This window comes from Arachis hypogaea, chromosome 16 (genome assembly GCF_003086295.3).
Source record: "Arachis hypogaea cultivar Tifrunner chromosome 16, arahy.Tifrunner.gnm2.J5K5, whole genome shotgun sequence".
In the NCBI taxonomy this organism is placed as follows: Eukaryota; Viridiplantae; Streptophyta; class Magnoliopsida; order Fabales; family Fabaceae; genus Arachis; species Arachis hypogaea.
The window spans coordinates 144,267,496-144,283,484 of record NC_092051.1 but is presented as its reverse complement, the minus strand read 5'-3'; the positions used below and the strand labels follow the sequence as shown (position 1 = coordinate 144,283,484).

General features: G+C 46.5%; 1 protein-coding gene across 1 annotated transcript; it reads right to left on the bottom strand.

Annotated features, from left to right (window-relative positions):
* Positions 1–4,291: 4,291 nt before the first annotated feature.
* Positions 4,292–7,564, bottom strand: LOC140180300 (uncharacterized). Its single transcript, XM_072220764.1, has one exon. It carries the CDS (start codon positions 7,562–7,564, stop codon positions 4,292–4,294), a length of 3,273 nt encoding a protein of 1,090 aa, XP_072076865.1.
* Positions 7,565–15,989: the final 8,425 nt, after the last annotated feature.

The following is a 15,989-nucleotide window of genomic DNA, read 5'->3' as shown; positions in this document are numbered from 1 at the left end:
CGCCTAACCAAATGGGTGAGGAGGAACTCACCGAGTTCCGACAAGCCGAGTACTTGTGCGGAGGGACCGATGAGGAAGCCAATTATGACGTCTTTGTCCCGGCTCCTCACGAGCGATTGTACGAGATCAATTTCAATCATCCCCGAGTTGCCGACTGGATTTGGTTCTACAAATCCATGTTTACTCAAGTTGGGGTTCGCATTCCGTTTTCCGCCTTCCAAATGGCGCTTTTAGGTCGGGTTTCCGTGGCACCGTCGCAGTTGCATCCGAACAGCTGGGCCTCAATCCGCTGTTTCGAGATGGTTTGTGAATACCTTGATCTGCCGGTGTCTGTAGATGTTTTTCTTTTCTTCTTCAATCTTACAAACCCTTCGAAGGAGGGGAAACATAAAAAGGGGTTCATGTCCTTCCGGTCTGCCCAAGGTCGGAGGATTTTTGGTTTGTTTGAGGACTCCTATCACGGATTTAAGGACAAATATTTCAAGGTCCGCCCTGTCAAAGGTCGTCATCCCTTTTGGTTGTCGTTGGAGGGGGTACGCCTTATTCCGACCTATTGGAGCTTCGGGGCAGGGTCCAATGCCTTCGTCAAGGTAACCTACAAGGGCATGTCTGCGGTGGATAGGAAGATTGCCGACGTGTTGATGGCAGTCTTCGGGAGGAATCATGTGAATCCTCACCTCCTCATGGGTGATCGGGAGGCCGGTCGTAATTATATTTGTGAGAAGCCTATGCTTGTTTTGCCTCTCCTTGCTTTTGTTAATAATTTTTTGCGACTAACCGACTTCACTTCCTCTCTCTCTCTTTTTTACAGTGGGGATGTCTGCCGAGATAACGGGTCTCCATAACTTGTTCCAAACCTTCCTGTGTGCAAGTGATGACGAGGGAGGTAATGAGAAATCTGCTGCTGAGAAGTCTGCTGCTCCCCCGGAGGACAAGGATGCTTCCGAGCAAGGGACTGCGGTCGACGAGACCGGCACCTCGGCTCAAGGTGCCGCGATCGAAGGCGACAAGGCAGTTCCTGTTTCCCCCTTCCGTGAGGTGATCGGCACTGGGGGTTCGACGTCTAACCCTGATGCCGATGACGAGGTGGAAGAGGTCCCTAGCCTCAAGAGGAAGAGGAAAACGTCGTCCAGTCCTGAGGGGGTCCTTACTGTCATGGAGAGGAATTTTGATGCCGGGAACTTTATAGATTCCCAGTTGATTCTCGGTACTGAAGAGTATTTTCATGAGTCATATCTTGCCGGGCAGGCGAGGTGGATATACCGTACCCTTTTGCGCGGCGCAGTGATAGCTCGGAAGGCCGAGTTCGAACTGTCTGGGATGGAGTCCCTCCGCAGGAGGTTGGAGTCTGCTGGGAAGGCTAATAACGAGCTTAAAAGTGAAGTTGAGACTTTCCGGGAGCAGCTGACCCAATCTGAAGAGAAGCTTGACGCCGCCGAGAAGAAAGCTACTGCTGCCAAAAAGAAGGCCACTACCGCTGAGAAGAAATTGGAAGAGTCAGACGCCACGGATTCTCGTCTTGTCGAGCGCGAAATGGCTTTAGAGAGTCAGGTCGGCGCGGCACAGAAACGGGTGGCCGAAATCGAGAAGGAGAAGCAAATTGCGGAGGCCGAACTGGCAACATGGAAAGCAAAGTATAAAGACGTCGTCAAGCAAGGGAAGGGCGCGATTTTGGCGACCGAGGAGGCCCTCAAAGCTCAGGTCAAAATTGTTGCTCCCGAGTTCGACACGTCGGCGATCGGCGTTTTCAAGGTCATTAAAGACGGCAAAATTGTTGACGTCCCCAAGAAATGAACCTTCTGTCTAAAACTTTTGTAGTTTAGCCGTTTTATTTTGGCTTTTGTGAACAATTTGACTATTTAGTCGTTTGCCCGCTTTAACGTAGTTAACTCTTTCTTATTCGTCTGGTTGTGCTATCGTTTCTATTAACCGTTATTGGTTTATAGTTGTCGTTTATATTAACGAGTCGTGGCCTTTTTGCGTAGTCGTTTGTTATCGCGGTATTTGACGGGCTCCCGGGGTGATCAGTCCCGGGGCCGCGCATCGTTGTCGGGTTGTGATAGAGCGGGTTGTCTGGAAAAAAGGAGAACAAAATGAAAGAGAAAATTTGCGCAAGTATATCTTATTCGGTAATTGCATAAAGGACCCATAGGTCATAATGGAAAGTTCAAATCCGCAGATTAACCACTTAGCTCGATGGGTCGGCGTGTCGCCCCGCGTGTCAGGAGTAGAACCTTCTCAAGTTGTTCGCGTTCCATGTTCTTGGGACTTCCTTACCATTTAGCCTTTCTAACTTGAAAGCGCCTTTATCCATCGCTTCTTTGATTCTATAGGGGCCTTCCCAGTTTGCCGCCAGCTTGCCTGCTCCGGGGGTCGGTGGGCCGATGTCGTTTCGCCTTAGGACGAGATCGTTCGGCTCGAATTCCCTTTTGAGCACTTTGGTGTTGTAGCGTAGGGCCATTCTTTGTTTTAGCGCTATCTCTGTCAAATGGGCCCTTTCTCTGGCTTCATCTATCAGGTCATTTTCCACGGCTTCCTCCACTCCTTTCAAAAGTAACCGGGGGCTCGGTTCCCCGATCTCGTTCCCCGATCTCTACGGGTATTACCGCATCTAACCCATATGTTAGTCGGAAAGGAGTCTCCTTAGTGGAGGACTGTTCGGTTGTTCGGTAAGACCAGAGGACCGAGGCTAGTTCGTCGGCCCAAGCACCCTTTTTATTATCCAATCGCTTCTTCAGCCCTAAGAGGATAATCTTGTTCGCGGACTCCACCTGTCCGTTTGTTTGGGGGTGCTCTACCGAGGAGAACCTCTGTCTTATACCCAGGCCGGTGAGGAATTCCGTGAACTTCTTGTCGGTAAACTGCGTGTCGTTGTCCGAGATGACGACTTCTGGAATCCCGAATCGTGTTATCACCTGCCTCCACATGAATTTCTTGCAATTGGATGAGGATATGCTAGCTAGCGGTTCGGCTTCTATCCATTTGGTGTAGTAATCAATGGCGACTATGAGATATTTGACTTGCCCGGGACCGACTGGGAAGGGTCCCAAAAGGTCGACTCCCCATTGAGAGAATGGCCGGGAGGACGTTAACAGGCTTAACTCGGAGGCCGGTGCCCTGTGGAAATTGGCGTTCTCTTGACACTTCACACATTTTTTTACGAACTCCTTGGAGTCTGCCATCATTGACGGCCAATAGTATCCGGCTCGAATTAATTTTCTTGCCAGGGCCTTACCTCCTATGTGGTGTCCGCAGCAACCTTCATGGACTTCCCTGAGGACGTAGTCCGTTTGGTCGGGGTGTAAGCACTTCAGCAGGGGTTGGTTGAGTCCTTTCTTGAATAGCTGTCCTTGGATGACCGCGTATTTGGCTGCTTCCCTTCTCAGTTTCGCCGCGTCCTTTTTGTCGTCAGGGAGTTTGCCATTTTCTAGGAAGCTGGTGATAGGGTCTAGCCATGAAGAGCCCAGTCTCGACACGTGCAAAGTGACCGCTGGCTCTCTCGTCATGCCTTGGATGAGAGACCGGTTGCCTTCTCCCGGTTTAGTGCTGGCCAACTTTGATAGGAGATCTGCCCGTGTGTTCCTTTCTCTAGGAACGTGGTGGACCGTGACCTCCTCAAATTTTTGGCTTAAGTTTTTGACTTTTTCCAAGTACTTTTGTAATAACGAGTCTTTGGCTTGGTAGCTCCCGTTTACCTGGGAGGTGACGACCTGAGAATCGCTGCATATTTCTAGCCTTGTTGCTCCGACTTCCGCTGCTAGGGTTAAGCCCCCTATAAGGGCTTCGTATTCTGCCTGGTTGTTCGAGATGGAAAATTCGAACATGATCGACTGCTCGTATACTACCCCAACCGGGCTTTCCAGGATGATCCCGGCACCCCCAAATGTCTGGTTGGAGGCTCCGTCCACGTGGAGCTTCAACCGTGTGCTCGTCTCTTCGGTTGGATCCCCCGTTACTTCTACCAGAAAATCTGCCATCGCCTGCGCCTTGATGGCTTGCCGGGGTTCGTATCGTATGTCGTATTGGGAAAGTTCGATGGACCAAGTCATCATTCTTCCCGCCAAGTCGGGCTTTTGAAGTACTTGCCGGATTCCCTGGTCCGTTCTTACGACAACCTGGTGACTTTGGAAGTATTGCTTTAACCTTCGTGAGGAGGTCAAGAGTGCTAGAGCTAGCTTTTCCAGTTTGCTGTACCTTAACTCTGCCCCTTGCAGGGCTCTGCTTATGAAATAGACTGGTTGTTGAGCCCTCCCTTCTTCCCGCACCAGAACTGCGGCCAGGGCTTCTCCTGTTATGGCGAGGTATAGGTATAACGGCTCCCCGTCCTTTGGCTTCCGAGCACAGGTGGAGCCGCCAGGATTTCCTTGAAGCGCCGGAAGGCTTCCTCACATGCGGGCGTCCACTCGAACGCCATCCCTTTCTTCATGAGGTTAAAGAACGGTAGGGCCTTTGTCGCCGATGCCCCGAGAAACCGGGATAATGAGGTCAGCCGCCCCGCCAACCTTTGGACGTCCTTGATACAACCTGGGCTCTTCATCTGGAGTATCGCTTGGCACTTCTCCGGGTTGGCTTCTACCCCTCTCTGAGTTATCATAAATCCTAGGAACTTGCCAGCTTCCATTGCGAAGGCATATTTGAGTGGATTCAGCCTCATGCCGTGTTGCCGGAGAGACGCGAATACATTTGCCAGATCCTTAAGGAGGTCGTCGGGTCGCATCGTTTTCGCGAGGATGTCGTCGACATAGACTTCCACTGTCCTGCCTATAAGGTCGTGGAATATCTTGTTCATCAGCCTCTGATATGTTGTCCCTGCGTTTTTCAGGCCGAACGGCATCACCTTGTAGCAGAAGGTTCCCCCCGGCGTTATGAACGCCGTATTGTCTTCATCTGGACGGTGCATCGGTATTTGGTTGTAACCGGAGTAGGCGTCCATGAAGCTTAGGTAACGGTAGCCCGCCGCAGCGTCGACGAGTGCGTCTATGTTAGGGAGGGGGAAACAATCCTTAGGGCATGCCTTGTTAAGGTCAGAGTAGTCCACACACATTCTCCACTTGCCGTTGTGCTTTTTCACTAGAACTACATTCGAGAGCCACGTCGAGTAGTCTACTTCTCGTATGAAACCTGCTTCTAGGAGGCTGGCCGTCTGCCTGGCCACCTCCTCTGCCCTCTCTGTCGATATTTTCCTCCTCCGTTGTGCTACCGGGCGTGCTTCCGATCTGACGGCCAGATGGTGTGACGTGATTTTTGGGTCTATGCCCGGCATGTCTGCAGGCGTCCAGGCAAACAAATCCCTATTAGCCCTTATCATTTCGACCAATGGCTCCTTTAACTCATGTGGGAGGTTCTTGTTGATGAACGTGAATTTCTCCTCCGTGTTGCCGATCATGAATTTTTCCAGGTCCCCTTCCGGTTCCGGTCTAGGTTTGTCATCTACTCTGGCGTCCAGGTCAGCTAGGAACACACCGGACGCCTCTTTTGATTTCTTCCTTAGGGAGAGGCTGGCGTTGTCGCAGGCGACCGCCGTCTCGAGATCCCCTCTTATGGACCCTATAGATCCATCATCGGTAACGAACTTCATGACTAGCAGCTTCGTGTTGATTATCGCTTCAACGTCATTTATCGTCTTCCTTCCCAAGATGATATTGTAGGCGGTGGAATCTCGGAGGATCGCAAACTCAGCCATCGCCGACCTTCGACCTTGAGTTTGTCCTACTGAGATCGGCAGGGATATTACTGCGTTAGGTTTGATGAAGTGGTCGCCCAATCCGATGACCCCGTGTTGGTGAGTCGTCAGGTCGGCGTCCCTTAGCCCCAGTGCGTCAAATACGTTGCGGAACATGATGTTTGAGTCAGCTCCTGTGTCGACAAGGATGCGCTTGACGAGGCCGGTTCCCACTCTGGCCGTAATGACCATGGGAGGATTTTCCGGGGCGTCGTCGAACCATTGATCTTCCGGACCGAAAGAAATGGATGGAGGCTTTTTAGAGTTTCGCACCAACGAGGAGACCGCCAAAACCTTTGCATCTTTCTTGTGCGCTGATCGGGATTTTGCCGCGGTGTTTTTGGCTGTCACCACGTTTACCACAGTGAGGCCGTGGTCTCCATCTTCCGGCTCTTGTCGCCGCTTTGCCGAACGGGTTTTGCCTTCTTCATCTTGGTCGCGATATCGTCTCCTCGGCTCTCTGATAAGATGAGAGAACGCTGCTAGTTTGCCTTCCCTTATCGCTTGTTCTAATGCATCCTTCAGGTCAAAGCAGTCCTGCGTTTGGTGACCGTAACCCTTGTGGTAGTCACAATAGAAGTTCTTGTTTCCTCCCGTACGGTCCTTGAGTGGTCGGGCCTTCGGCAGGATCCCCTTCTCGGCTATTTGTTGATAAACTTTCATGATGGGGAGAGTGAGCGGGGTGTAGTTGGCGAATTTTCCGACCCGGGGGAACGACCTGGGTGTCTTGCTTGGCGCTTCCTCCCTGGTGTGTTCCTTCAGTCTTTCTCCGTTACCCTGTTGCCGAAATTGGCTGTAGCCGGACTGCCGTTTATTGGCAGCCACGACTCGGCTGACTTCCTCGTCGTTTATATACTCTTTGGCTACCGTCTGGATCTCGTGCATCGTCCAAACTGGTTTCGTGGTAAGGTGTTTTCGAAAGTTTTCGTTGAGGAGGCCGTTCGTCAGGCAAAGGCTGGCCACCGAATCGGTTAGGCCATCAATTTCCAAGCATTCGTCGTTGAACCGATCCAGGTATTTTTTAGTCGACTCTCCCTGTCTCTGGGTTACCCCCAGAAGGTTGATCGGGTGTTTTGCCTTTGCTATTCGTGTTGTAAATTGGGCCAGGAATGCACGACTGATGTCCGAGAACCCGTGGATGGAGCCCTGCGGTAGGCCGTTGAACCATCTGATCGCGGGTCCCGCTAGGGTTACCGAGAAGGCTCGGCACCTCACCTCGTCCCCGACTCCCTCTAGGTTCATCCTCGCTTCAAAGGCCGTGAGGTGTTCTAGGGGATCCTGAGTTCCATCATACCTCATGTCCGTTGGTTTGTCGAAGTGCTTCGGCAACCGGACTTCTAGGATGGATCGGTGGAATGGGGTAGCGCCCATTATCACGGGTTGTCGTGTCTTCTCGGACCTCCCTTCCTCGTCTTCGTGATCTCGGGTTGTGCGGTGCGTTTCCCTACCTCGGGAGTAGATGATCGTGTCATGTCGTCTTCTTGGAATCGGGGACTCTTCACACGTGCTTTCCGCTTCCGTTCGAGATGCGGAGGCGCGTCGTAGACGGCTTCGGTGGGAGTCCCTCTCTTGGCTTTCATGGGATGGTGTGTAACTGGGATCGGTGGTTCGCCCGTCGCGCTCCTGTTCGGCCAGTTGTCGTTCCAGGTTCTGGATCCTGTGACGTAGCTCTTGCATTATTATGGCGCTGTCGCCGCCTGTTCCTCCAAAGGGTCGCGTCCTTGTGTGCTGTTCAGTTTGTTGTCGGGGGGACCTTCGTCGTCCTCTTAGTGAGGCGACAGAGGCCGCCCCTTCCGCTCCGGCTCCTCGGCCTTGGTCTCCGGGACCCGGCACAACGTCCATTAAGGCGTCCCCACAGACGGCACCAATGTTCGGTCGTCGGTTGCCGGACAGGTCGGTTGGTGATTGGAAGGGGTGAGAACGCCTCGATTGTGGTCGTACTGGGTTCGGATTTACCGTGCGGACGAGCTCCCGATGTGAAAGGAAAAAAGGGGGGGTGCCACCTGCAAAGACACTCCGACGCCCTAGTCAGATAGTGTGCAGGCGGGGAAAATGTTAGGAGGGAAGGTGACGTACCTTGGGGGAAGGGCAGGTCCTTCTCCATTTATATCGTGTCAGAGGTGGGCCCTGCAAAGACAGACCCACTTTCCTCGAAGCTTCCTTGCAGCTGCTATGGAGAGCTGTCTAGGACGCGTGTCCGGGTCGCATAGTGGATCACGCATGGCCAACCGTTCGGGTCGGGTACTCAATGAGTCGGGTCGACCCGCGAGTTGCTTGGGCCGGGCCGTAACATATATATATATATATATATATATATATATATATATATATATATATATATATATATATATATATATATATATATAATATGTATAAATATATTTTTTTATTTTATATTCTATTGTTGGGTGGGTTTAAACAATATAAAAGTAAGGGCAATTTACCAATTTAAAACAATTGGTTGAATCCTTTACCAGATTACAATATTTGGAAATTGCATACCATTTTGTCTTGAACCATTTTATATAGAAACCGTGGGAGGCAACAACGGTTTCCAAATCAACATAAACCGTGGCAGGTAGCCAGGTTTTATGAGGAAATCATGTTGAGTGTAAACCGTGGTAGGCAGCCACGGTTTACGTGAAGAAAGTGATAAGCATAAACCGTGGTAGGCAGCCACGGTTTATGAGGAAATGGTTTCGTACATAAAACCCTAGAGGCAGCCACGGTTTATGAGTGTGCAGTATAAATAGGAAAGCCGTGGCTGGTGAGGACGGATCATTTGTGATATTTGATAGTAAGGAGAAGGTTGGTGGGTGAGAGAGGAAAAAAATTTTTTTTTTGTTAAGTTGATTGTTTGAGAAGTTGAACCGGTTTAGTGGATTGTTTGAGAAGTTGAACCGGTTTAGTGGAGAACCAATGGAAGAAGAAGACCGGATGTACCGGTTAAATGGCGTTGCGCATGTGGCTGGATTTATCGACCAAGAGGTTGGTTAAACCGGCTTTTTATTATTAATTTTTGTTTAATGTTGTTATTATTAATGGTAAATGTTAAATTTATATTTTAACAGTTATAATAGAATTTTTTGCTGTTATCATGATAGTGAGTTTTTTATATTTATTAAATTTGTAATTTTTATTATTGGTATAATTAATTTTTTAGGTTTAGGTGTTAGTAATATTGTTAGTGTTATTTTTGCTGTTCTTGTTATGCTTAGGGTTTTTTATTGATATTACTGTAAGTTGTTACTATTGTTGTCTGTTGATAGTTCGCTATCTATCTTTTTACAGCCTGCTAGGGTTATTACTGGTGTGAGAAGACAACAGAATATGCCTTTACACGAGCGTATCATACCGTATCTAGAGACGGCGGGCTTATATCACTTGGCTAGGCTTAACAGTCAGTGGTTCTGGGTTGATGAGCCTCTACTTAGCGCATTCATTGAGAGGTGGCGTCCTGAGACCCACACATTTCACATGCTCTTTGGGGAGTGTACGGTCACCTTGGAGGACGTGGCCTATCAGCTGGGTTTACCGATTGATGGTGAGCCTGTGAGTGGCTGCCTTAGTGAGTTTGAGAATTTCATGGAAAATGGAAGACCGGCATGGGTGTGGTTCCGCGAGCTGTTTGGGGAGTTACCTCCGCAGAATAAAGTGAAGCAGATGACAGTGTGCTACACATGGTTCCATGAGCGGTTTCGGGTTTTGCCAGCAGATGCTACTGACGACATCGTGCGTATATACGCGAGGGCCTATATTATGATGCTGTTGTCATCTCAGCTGTTTGCGGACAAGAACGCCAACCGTGTCCACCTTCGCTGGTTGCCTTATGTGGCATCGTTGGATGACTTGGGTAGATATAGCTGGGGCTCGGCCGTGCTGGCGTGGTTGTACAGATGTCTTTGTCGTGGAACAAACAGAAACGTTGTCAACTTGGCTGGGCCACTACAGCTTCTACAGTCTTGGATCTTCTGGAGATTTCCTTGTCTGAGGCCTAGTGATTTCAACAGATTCGGCTTTCCACTTGCATCCAGGTAAAGAAATATGATTTTAGAGTTAGAAATTGTTCATTTACATCTCCCATTACATTTTATGACATTCTTTAAATTGAACTGAACTTGTAGGTGGGCTGAGTATCTACCGAGGAACGATGCAGTAGATCAAAGAGTCGTGGCTGCACGCCTTTGTTTGGATAGATTGCGTGTGCATGATGTGAGTAATTTACTTATAGTTGATACAGTTATGTTTTCCTTGTTATAAAGTTTGTTTTACGTAACGTTTCATTATGTGATGTAGATCGTGTGGGAGCCCTATTCCTCTCCGGATGTCTTAGCTGTTGTTCATCCAGAGATACTACTTGACGAGCACCGCAGGCTATGGACGGCAGTTACCAGTCTCATTTATTTTGTTGCGATTGAGTGGCACCAGGTGGATAGGGTTATGCCTCAGTTCGGCGGGGTTCAGCATCTCCCTCATTTGGCTCTTAACATAGATTGGCTTCATGCGAAGGACGGCAGGGGTGGAGATAGGTGGTTCCCCTCCTATTATAGGGAGTGGCATGAGCATTGGCAGGATCGGCATGCCACAGTTTTACCCGTTGACCGAGTCGCTGATCCCGGGCCATCATCTGAGTACCTGGACTGGTGGTGTCGTGTGGCCCATAGATTTTTATCCCCGGAGGTTGCTTTTCAGGATCCCAGGCCTATTGTGTTGACTGAGGAGGCTCGTCATAGAGGGTCATCACAGGCACCTCCGATGGTGCAGGTTGTCGACAGACCGGACAACCGCCGCGTGGACCGACGTAGGCGTATCGGCACACGTACTACGGATCGAGAGTGGCGTTGGCTGGCCGACCACTTAGAGGAGGAGCAGGTTGTTGGTGATCATGGAGGTGATGTTGATCATCGTGTTCCTCGACGTAGGGCCAGACGACATGGTCAGCGGGATGGTGGTGGGCGGGCCCGTGGTAGAGGACCATCCGGAGAGTATCACAGTGGTCAGCATGCTGTTGGTGAGGACATTGGCGGTGTGGCCACAGGGATGGATCAGGGTACGTTTGAGGTGGGGGGTTCTTCTCAGATGTTCCAGAGTGGTGACACCCAGGCGTTCGCCGACTTTACTACCGCGGCCGTCGGTATGGACATTGATGATCCTGTGAGTCAGTCAGAGTTCTTCAGAGATATAGCAGACATCTTGGGGGAGGATGATGGCACTCATTATAGGCCACAGATGGATGAGGTACATTCACAGTTTGCCGAGCACCAGCCACATGTTCAGGATGTACAGCCAGCTTTGCTGGTTGACCTGAACGAGCCTGCAGCTTCACCATCGGACCCATGGTTCGCGTTAGGAGGTACCCCTGCTTCGGCTTTCAGCGTAGTTCCTCCTCAGGCATCGGTGCCACAGGTGGATCAGAGACCGAGGAGGGTTCGTCGTGCTCCTTTATGTGGCACTGGAGGTCACCTTATTGGTCAGTTGGACGATGATGACAGTGACACGATTGAGGACTCTGATTAGTTAGCTATGTATTTTCCATTTTTATATGTACTTTCTTTCATTATGTTGTTGGATTAATGTTTAAACATTTATTCTGTTTTCCGGTGTTGTATCTGATTGCGATGTATCTGACTATTAAGTATGATTAATGATGTAGTCGTTTCGAGTTTGTTTGTGTAAACAATACAATGACATTAACACTAAATTAAGCTGTCTTAATTTTTCTACTAAACAAACAAATATTCTTTCAGCACGATACAGAAACATATGAATAACACCAATGCTAGCTATAAGACAGAAATTTAACTTACATGAATAACCCAACAACAAGCTAAATAATACATCCTAATTATCCCCGCCAGCAATATTTCTTCGCTGCCCACAGTTCCTCCTCGTATGACCTGGCTGTCGACAGAGGCCACAGCGCTTGGGCTGGTTCTCAGCAGATCGATCCATGGCACCGCGGATCCTAGTTGCCTTCGGACGACCTTCCCTCGCTCGCCTCATGTTAGGATCAGGAATGATAGTTGGCCCGGCATATGGTGGCCATAGGCCTTCTGGTATGGGCGGAACAAACCCGTGACTGTAAACTTTGAACACCTCACTCATACGATACACCTCATGCACATATGCTGCCCAATTAAGCCGGGAGTGGGCGCAACAAGCAATCGCGTGACAACATGGATAATGGAGTGCCTGAAAGTACCCACAATCACATGTGTGATCCTTCAGCGAGACTCTATAGCTACCCAACGAGAAGTTTCCAGTCGGTGTCGTCTCAGCAACCGTGTACTCCGACTGGTGCCTGTCGTACAAGGTGACGGTGAAGCACCTTGACTCTCTTATATTCCTTTCAATACCCTTGACCAATGCCTGACAAAATTCTTGTCCAGATCCAAGTTGCGCCTCTGCTGTTTGTCCCCGGAGAACGAATAGCTCAGCAAGCCTTCCGTATGTGGACTTTACCAACGACGTCACCGGGAGGTTGCGAGTTCCCTTTAAGACGGAGTTCACACATTCACTGATGTTTGTTGTCATGTGCCCGAACCGTCTACCGCTATCCTGGTGTTGCGTCCACTTCTCATACTCCATCCGGTTCGCCCAATCACACATGGCCGGATTCTCTGTACGCATGATGTCGAACCAGTAATAGAACTCCGCCTCAGTTTTTGCGTACGCAGCATTAACCAGCATTCTTCTCGCATCTTTACCTTTAAAAGAAAGGCTGAAATTTGCTGCCACATGACGGATACAGTACGCCCGATAAGCACGTGGGGGCAGCCAACCATTCACGGGATCCTCTAGTGCAGACTTGATACCGTTATGCCTATCTGAGATAACAAGGATACCCTCCTGTGGAGTCACATGCCTTCTTAAGTTGGACAAGAAAAAAGCCCATGACTCGGCATTTTCCCCCTCCACAAGGGCGAATGCTATCGGGAGGATGTTTGAGTTCCCATCCTGTGCAATCGCCAACAGTAAGGTGCCTCCATATTTGCCGTACAAGTGGGTACCATCAATACTCACAAGCGGCTTGCAATGTTGGAAGGCCTCAACGCAAGGTGGAAATGTCCAGAACAGACGATGAAAGTACACTGTTGACTCATCAATCTGGTCCCCAACTCTAACAGGAGACGTCTGCAACACAGTAACTGTCCCGGGCATCGTCAACTCCACTCCTAGCATCCAACGTGGCAATTCGGCATAAGACTTTTCCCAATCTCCATATATTTGTGCAACTGCCTTCTGTTTTGCTTTCCAAACCTTCCGGTAACTGGGCTTGAAGCCGTAATCAGCTTCAGTCGCTTGTTGCAACACCTTGATCGGTATTGCAGCATCCGCACTAACCAACGGAAAAATCCTCGCACAGATAACGTGGTAATCAAGCTGACGGTGATCATTGGAAATAGATGTAGCTAAGCAAGTGTGGGGACCGTTGTACCTCCTAACCTCCCAAGTGCCCTTCCGTGCACGGAGCGAAATCCGAATCAGCCAACTACAACTTTTGCCGAAATCCTTGCACTTTCCATGATACTTCAAATGGTCCGATTCCAACACTCGGTACTCAACACCTTGACGGATGCTATAGTCCTTCACACTAAGAACAGCTTCATCTTTACTCTGGAAGGATTGCCCAATCTGAAATTCGGTTGACGAACCACCAACTGTAGCAATTCCCGCCGGATGTTCACCCAGAGCCTCCAAGTTTAGCGTCGAGAAGTGTGGAGAATAATGCTGTGTGCCGGAACTTGAAGGGCCTTGTTGTGCATGTGGATTAGCACCGGTGTCATCATCGCTGTCCCCAAAGATATTTACAGGCTCCTGGTCAGAGTCATCGTCCCGCATTGCATTCTCTACTCGATCAGGTTCCCCGAATTCTTGAAGTTCATCATCTGTGGCACGACCTGATTCCCCCAGAAATGCCTGCTGCAGGACCCCTTCATTAGGGGAACGTACAGTACGAACTGCCACCGTTGGTACCAGATCAGCCGTAAAGGAAGGAGAGGCAACCTGCGGAACAGAAGACCGGTTCGCTGGCGCCGAGCAAGACGCACCGCCTGCGGCAGTCGAGCTATGAACAGGAGCCGATGCCCCAGAACTATCCAGAGTTACCTCCAACTTCGCATACAACTCGTGTATTCTGACCTCAGGAAAACTCCTTACGCAATGAAACAGAACCCTAATATCTTCGTCAGCCGCTAACACGAATGTATCATACATCACACCGCTGGAAACTACAGCGATGGGAATCTTGTAGAAGATCTTCTTCACAACCTTGTTCCCAAAAACCCCAAGCTTCTGCAAGATGGTGCTCTTCAAATCTGACAAACTGTTTGACGAACTAACAAATACACTCAACGGTTCTCTATCAGTGAACTTCACACCATATTTTTTGCTTTTTTTTTTATTTTTCCAGAGCAATGCACTAAGACAAGAACACACTCTTCCTCACTTGACATTGTGATAATGATCTCCTCAACAACTACATTCTCACTCGAATATATATAGATTTTCATTATACATAAACCGTTCTAGGTTACAGGGTTTTATGCCCATTGGATGGCCTTCATAAATCGTGGTTGCCAGCCACGTTTTATGCTTTTCCTTCTTCATAAACCGTGGCTACCTCCAGCGGTTTCTGGGTTTCACTAATAAAGAGTAAACCGTGGCTCCCTACCACGGTTTACGTTGTGCATCTCCAACATGTAAAACCTCCCTGCCAGCCACGGTTTATGTGTATCTAGAAACCGTGGTTGGCTCCCACGGTTTACATAAAAAACGAATCAAGACATTCAGGTATCAATATCTCTATTGTTGTAATCTGGTAAACAAATCTCTTCTTTATTTTAATTTGGTCATTTGCCCTAAAAGTAATTTATCTTTATATCAAAATGGTAGTGGCATTATACCAGAAATGAATTTTAAATGAAAATTATCTTTAGATGGAATACACTAAAATCTCTATCTACAGTTTCACTCAAATTCCAAATTTTCAATATAAAATAACAGTTTAATTAGGTATCCTTTGAAAATGGTATAATATTCAGTCTTTTATTATAATAATTTTAAAAAAGTAAAACAAACACAACTAAAAATTATGAATATATTTAATGTCTTTTTAACATTAAATATACATTTAAAATACAAACTAAATAAAACTAAATTTTAAATTTTAAATTTTAAATTTCTATTTCAGATTTAATATATTTAATTATTAATATATTATAATTTAAATACACATCTAAAAATTAAATTATTCAAAATTTAAAATTTTGATTTTAAAATTCTAAAATAAATCTTAAGCCATCTAATTATATTTATTTGATAAATTTTTTGATATATTCTAAAAATATTTTGAGTATGACTGTATTATTTTGTATGCATAATAAACTTACGAAATAAACTAATTTTAAACATTAGCTAAAACACCAAAAAATAACATCAATAAAAAAATTAAAATAAATAAATACTAATACTCAAATAAATAATAAAAATTTCAACTAATACTATGATAATACATGTTAGCTATATTTTTTATTCATAAGATATAAAAAATTTAAATTAATTATTGATTTTAATAATTTTGACAACGTTAATGTTCAAATAAGTAACGAATAAATCTAACTAATGATAAAATAATAAATATTAGATGCATTTTATTAGATCAAATATCAAAAGATTAATTGTATTTTTAGCGTTTATATTTAAATGCTAGAATTTATAATTTTGGATGTATTTTAAAAATAATTTATATATAACATCATATTTTTAGATGTGTTATAATTGAAAAAAAAAGTTATGAACATACCATCTATATCTTCTTACTTAGACTTTTAAATTTTGGATGTGTTTTAAAAATAATTTATATATAATATCATATTTTTAGATGTGTTATAATTAAAAAAAAATTATGAACATACCAACTATATTTTTTTACTTAAATTTTTAATCTTTTGTGCATCTTTAATCAAACTAATTAAGTATGAATTACTTTATTTGAAAACGTTAATGTTCAAATAAGTAATGAAAAAAATCCAACTTATAATTAAATAATAATATTAATTACATTTTATCGAATAAAAAATCAAAAGATTAATTGTATTGTTAACGTTTATATTTAAATTCTATAATTTTATGATTTTAGATGTGTTTTAAAAATATTTTGTATATAACATCGTATTATTTAATGTGTCATAATTGAAAAATAAAAACACCATTTTTATGACTATATCAGCTACATCTTCTCTCTTAAACTCTAGATTTTTTTTGT

Excerpts from the sequence above, each read along its gene's own strand:
- LOC140180300 (XM_072220764.1), bottom strand. The coding sequence starts at position 7,564 with ATGGACGTTGTGCCGGGTCCCGGAGACCAAGGCCGAGGAGCCGGAGCG.